General features: G+C 32.3%; 1 protein-coding gene across 4 annotated transcripts; it reads left to right on the top strand.

The window, feature by feature from the left end:
• Positions 1 to 677: 677 nt before the first annotated feature.
• On the top strand, positions 678 to 4,943 carry LOC116350999 (antichymotrypsin-2-like). 4 transcript variants are annotated; one of them, XM_031783019.1, is made up of 6 exons: positions 1,020 to 2,128; positions 2,320 to 2,362; positions 2,475 to 2,584; positions 2,657 to 3,460; positions 3,526 to 3,661; positions 3,727 to 4,943. In XM_031783019.1, the coding sequence occupies exons 1-6, from the start codon at positions 2,084 to 2,086 to the stop codon at positions 3,864 to 3,866; spliced, it is 1,278 nt and encodes a 425-aa protein (XP_031638879.1). In that variant the 5' UTR covers positions 1,020 to 2,083; the 3' UTR covers positions 3,867 to 4,943. The 4 variants fall into 4 exon arrangements, with proteins under 4 accessions (XP_031638880.1, XP_031638879.1, XP_031638877.1 ...); XM_031783021.1 differs by having other exon boundaries at positions 2,086 to 2,195; XM_031783020.1 differs by lacking the exons at positions 1,020 to 2,128; positions 2,320 to 2,362 and adding an exon at positions 678 to 1,013.
• The last annotated feature ends 541 nt before the right edge of the window (positions 4,944 to 5,484 follow it).

Here is a 5,484-nt window from a genome sequence, read left to right as displayed (position 1 = left end):
AATCCCTAATCGAAACTATTCGTATGACTCTGAGCAAATATTGAGCCTATTTTCACTAGCAATGCACACTGTAACGCATCACCATTAGGTTGAATTTCGTTTTTTGTCAAGAACTATTTATAGTTGAAATGTATGAGATGTATTTTAAATTGTAAATATTCAAATGCATTTGACAACATTACCAAAAGTGTTTTGTGTGCAGGAACAATTGCAAATTTTTGCTTCCCAGAAACTAAATTTGAAAAGTGTAAATGAGTTCAAATTTTTGACCAATTTGATTCGGTTTGATTTTTTAATGAATCCCATTTTAACTGACATCAATTGATAAATTGTATTAAAGTGATTGTTTTCATTGGCAAGTACTAACTACATTGTTTACTTCAATTTATAAATAAAAAAATCGGATAAAATTTAAAGAAAAAACTCATTGTTTATAGGATGAAAAGTTAATCAGAAAATTGAATTCGAATTTGAAAAGGTTACGTGTGGCGCCATCTAACGAAAGCATATGGTCTACTTGCTTAAATTCTCGTACGTCAAATAGGGTTCTGTCAAAAATAAATGTAATAATAAAGAGAAATATATGTGTTCTGGTAGAGAGCATTTTGTGTGTCAAATTTTCCATTGTGCGTAGAGAACGCACAATTGTTATTTGTGTCTCTTTTCTCTTTTGTTCGTGATTAAATGAAACAATTATTAATTATTATTGTCCACAAAATAAATTTTTTCTCAAATTGATCACAATCAATAAAACGGTTCATATCCAAACGAATTAAAAAAAAAACAATTGAATTCTTTTGTTCATTGAATTGTACGTCAATAATTGGTAATCTATTGCATACGATCGCAATAGATACGCGAAAACAAAAAGAAACCAAGTGTAAAACGCTGTGTAATCAATCACATCTGTTCAAGCTGGATGCATATAGCGATTACAATAGAGATGAGTTTCATATAAAAATCGAAGATGATTTAGATGAGTTTCAAAAACAATGTGATTGCAACGCAAATCGGTAAGCATAAGAAAATATTGAAATTTATTGGCCGTGCATAATAAATATACAGCTGTTTAGTTTTATTTCAAGAAGAAATTCGTGTCAGTGGCAATTCAAATGCAAGTGTACAAAGTTCAATAATGTGAAATCATCTGAGTAGTATAGTTTTGCCGGTTTCATCCACGTTTTTTAGTATTAGTGCACATGTACACACATATACACACACATACACATACATTTTGTAGGTTCTGTCCAAACCGGTTTTGACTCCGCCCACAAAAACTTCACATGCATATGTGAAAACTAGTTTTTTCATATGTATGAGTAAGGCAACGGACCTGCTTGTCGTGTATTTTGTTGTTGAAAACGTTATGAGTGTGCCGTTGCTCTCTCTCCTCTCTCTCTTCTCTCTCTCATGTGAATAAGAATTGGTTTTGAATATTTTTTTAAAGAAAAAAATCTTTTGATATGTGGGAATCGAACTCGAGAGTACTGTATGCCAAAACCAATTCTCTAACCACTGAGCTACATCGGTCTTTACTAACTATATGAAAAAAGTTGGTATTTCTTCGTTTCTGTAGTTTTTCTCTAGTTCGTAAGTTATGCTTCCGTTGCAGTCGTTCTACCATATACGAAGGAACGAGACGAGAACAGCAGCGACGGCATCAACGCACATGTGTATCCCATGTATTTTATATGGGCAACGTCTCTGTAGGTGAATGGGAAGAGAGCGAATGCGAAAAAAGTATTGTATCTACGATCATTCTATTGTATTCAAACCAAAAAAGAAACGAATCCGAAAAAAGGTGCAATTGCTTTGACAACTTAATTACTTTTGATTGCATTGCTGTCAATCCTGAAGCTCGTATAATTTACGTGTATATGTTTGTTTTGCTTTGTTCACGTTGTTCGCATGTTGGCACTTATGCATCTAAAGCATACGAACGAATGAAAGAAGAAAAGAGAAATATCTATATAGATAAATGAAATAGCAAGTGACGCCACTTTCGGTCTCGAATGTATTGGCGTTTTTAGTTTTGTATATGTTTCGGAATGTGCACTAAAACATATGAGTAGCAACAACTTTGATGCTGCTTAGATTCATCACTCTCTCTTTTATTCTCAATATCGAGGTGAGTACACGTATTGTGAAGAGAAAAATCATTTTTTTTGGTACAAACAACATTCAACAAGTCCATAGTAAGTTTTTTTCCAATTTTGAAAAAAGTAAATTGAAAATTACTTTACGTTTCAATTCATTTGTCATTGAAATTAATTTCATTCAATTAATTTCATAAATTTTTTTGTTGTGTTTTTTTAACAGCTGGTGAACCTGTTTAGTTTATTTGTGAATCATACACATAAGAGTAAAAGACATTCATTTTTATCTGTATTAAAGTCAAAGCGAACAACTTGTTGATCACTTCCATTCAACTTACAATTTATATTAATTAATAAAGATATACATTTTTCGTTTAGTGTTACACCTATTGATTGCATTTGCTATTTATTCCTTGGCGACACCGTCAAACATCCCATCAACTGAATTTGCCAGTGGAATTTCTCGTTTTTCTTCGAATTTATTCGAGGTAATTTGAATAAATCTGTGAATATTCGTTATCGGATTTAACAAAATCAAAATGTTGTTTATACTATTGTAGCAATGTATCAAATCAGCCCCAAATGAAAATGTGATAATTTCACCATTCTCGATCGCAACTGCATTGGCGTTTTTATCACAAGGAACCAACGGACGTACTTTTGAGCAAATAAAAAATTGTATCAATCCAAACAGTGACAAAACTTCGATTGCAAACGATTATTTCATTTTTTCCGATAGGCTTGAAAGCGATGCTGGCGATGCAATATTTTCAATTGTCAATAAAATCTATGTGCAACAAGGAATTGAAATAAAAGAAAATTTCCGGAAAGTTGCTAGTGATAAATTCAAATCAGACGTTGAATCGGTGAATTTTGCGAATAATGTTGTTACTGCTAAAACAATCAATCATTTTATCGAAGAAAAGACAAATGGAAAAATTAATGAACTTTTCGAAGCAGACGCATTTTCATCGGATTCTCGTGTTGTTTTGGTAAATGCCATTCACTTCAAGGGCGAATGGCAACAAAAATTCTATGAAACAAGCACACACAAAGCCGACTTTTATGTGAATGACACCACAAAAGTTTCAGTCGACTTTATGAATTCTTTTCGTAAATTCTTTAATTTTGTTGATTTACCGGAATTCGATGCAAAAGCGCTTCAAATGAATTATGCAAATTCAAACTTTTCGATGGTATTCCTTTTGCCAAACACTCCTTCAGGATTAACAGCAATGCAATCAAAAGTAAAGGATAATTTGGAGCCAATAATGAATCAAATGACATCGCGAGAGGTCAGAGTTTCAATTCCAAAATTTACCACCGAATTTCAAATTGAACATCTACCAAATGTTCTAAAGAATGTATGTTTTTTTTTTTCAATTATTTGATTATTATTGTTTTTGAAATGACCATTCCTACATTTTAGATGGGTATGACTGAAATGTTTTCCGAGTATGCTGATTTAAGCGGTCTTACAAGCGAACCGGTGACAGTGGCCGATGTAGTTCACAAAGCTTACATTTCAGTTTCCGAAGGAGGATCAGAAGCAGCTGCCGCCAATGGTAATTGTTTCTGGAATCGTTTTTATTTAGAGTTTGTTAAGTTTTTTTTGTTTTTCACTTCATAGGTGTTCTTATCATTGGAATAAGTAATATTCCTCCGTTCAATGAGGCAACCTTCATCGCAAATCATCCATTCATGTTCTATATTGTGGATAACAGTAGCAAAGCCATCATCTTTACCGGTTTGATTAAAAAGTTTAACTGAATTGCGTAAACCATAGATATATTCATACAGACAAAAAAAAATACAGTATACTGTAACAACAATTTATAAATTGTTGACAGTATGTGGCAAGCGTACAGTTAAACATATAATCAGTAAAACTCAAGACAATATTTTTAACTGAAAGTGTAACTCAACATATTCATTTTTGAGCTGGAAATACTTCAAAAGGCGAGTATATCTCTTGACAAGTGTGCGAGTAGTAAAAGGAGAGTAAGTCATATTTCACTTACTAAATTTATGAAAAGACATGCTCTCCATTAACGATTTTTTCTGTGCAAAAACATACACCTGTTTATTGTACTACAAGTCAGAAAAACATACTCTCCTCTCGTCATATTCGATAGAAATAGAACTCGTATGTATGGATTCTTTTCGACGAATAGGTTAATGAAAGAAAAGTAAAAATTAAAAACGATTGGAAATTTCAGTGGATTTTGAATTTATTTATGAAGAAACTTTTGATTTATTTTCGAATTGCAATTGATTTAACAGAAAAAAATGAATAGTAATGGTGTAAAAATAATAGAAATGTTCTTTATCGGCAAATTAAATAGTTTTCATGGCACTTGTTTCTGTATGCACTGAAATAATTTGTCGACAATGAATACAATGTAGTTTTATGAGTTTTGAAAAATATTCAGCTTATTTGAATGAAAGCACGTTCAAATTTCGCTTAATTTGCAAAACGACGCTTTTCCTTCTGATCTATCTTTCTATATTTGTATGTTGACATTGCAACAACAGGCGATAAAACAAGTTCCAAACATTCAAATATCAAATAAAATAAAATAAAATAAAATAAAACAAAAATCATAAAGAGCATGTTTCAAACGCTTATGGTAAAATACCCCACTGAAACATTCGAATGAGTGTTTGCGTATGTGTGTGTTCAATGACAACTGCCAAATTCTATCTACTGTGAACCAATGAGAATATAATGTAAAACCATAAGAACAAAATGCAACATTTAGTGATGATTTTTTTTTTCTGAAAAACTTAAAATAATATACTGTTTAATTTCTTTTCTCAAAAAATACATAATTCGATTTAAAATAATGTATTCGCTGTATTTCAATCAACGCATTTTATTTTGTGTATTTATTCCAATGTTTTAACATATGGATTATTATACATATATTATAGTATACACATACAGGGTGGCGCATTTAATCGGGTTTTCCAGGGGGGTGGGAATTTTGAAAAACCCTTTGAGGGGTATGTTGGGGGTAAAAAATAGAAAATTTCTATCGGAGCAGAATTTTGAATTTTTCCCCAGGGGGGGTGGGGGTGCCCCCAATTTTGCAAAACTTCATCGGATCAAAAAATAATGTACTACAAAATTGTTCAGAATGACGAGAGAAATTTTTTAGGACCTCTGCCCTCCAAGTCCCCCCACCCCTTAAGGGGGTCGGGGGGTCAAAAACCCCCAAGATGTGATTTTTTTGACCTGAAACCCAAAAATTCAGAATCAGCATGAAAAATTACCTTAGAATCGATATTTTTCTCATCTACGTTTTTTCACAAATTTTGTACCAAAAAAGTGTAAAATCGAAGGTGCATGTCGCTGGCCCCCCCCGGTAATAGAACTGATGAACCA

This window comes from Contarinia nasturtii, unplaced genomic scaffold, assembly GCF_009176525.2.
Source record: "Contarinia nasturtii isolate CC-2019 unplaced genomic scaffold, AAFC_CNas_1.1 Cnas_scaffold_4409, whole genome shotgun sequence".
NCBI lineage: Eukaryota > Metazoa > Arthropoda > Insecta > Diptera > Cecidomyiidae > Contarinia > Contarinia nasturtii.
Note: the sequence above shows the minus strand (reverse complement) of the source record. Positions and strands in the feature narration are given on the sequence as shown.

Coding starts and splice junctions, on each gene's coding strand:
- LOC116350999 (XM_031783017.1), top strand. CDS start 2,084: ATGCTGCTTAGATTCATCACTCTCTCTTTTATTCTCAATATCGAGGTG. Junction 2,196..2,474: donor CAACATTCAACAAGTCCATA/GTAAGTTTTTTT, acceptor TTTTTCGTTTAG/TGTTACACCTATTGATTGCA. Junction 2,585..2,656: donor TTTCTTCGAATTTATTCGAG/GTAATTTGAATA, acceptor ATACTATTGTAG/CAATGTATCAAATCAGCCCC.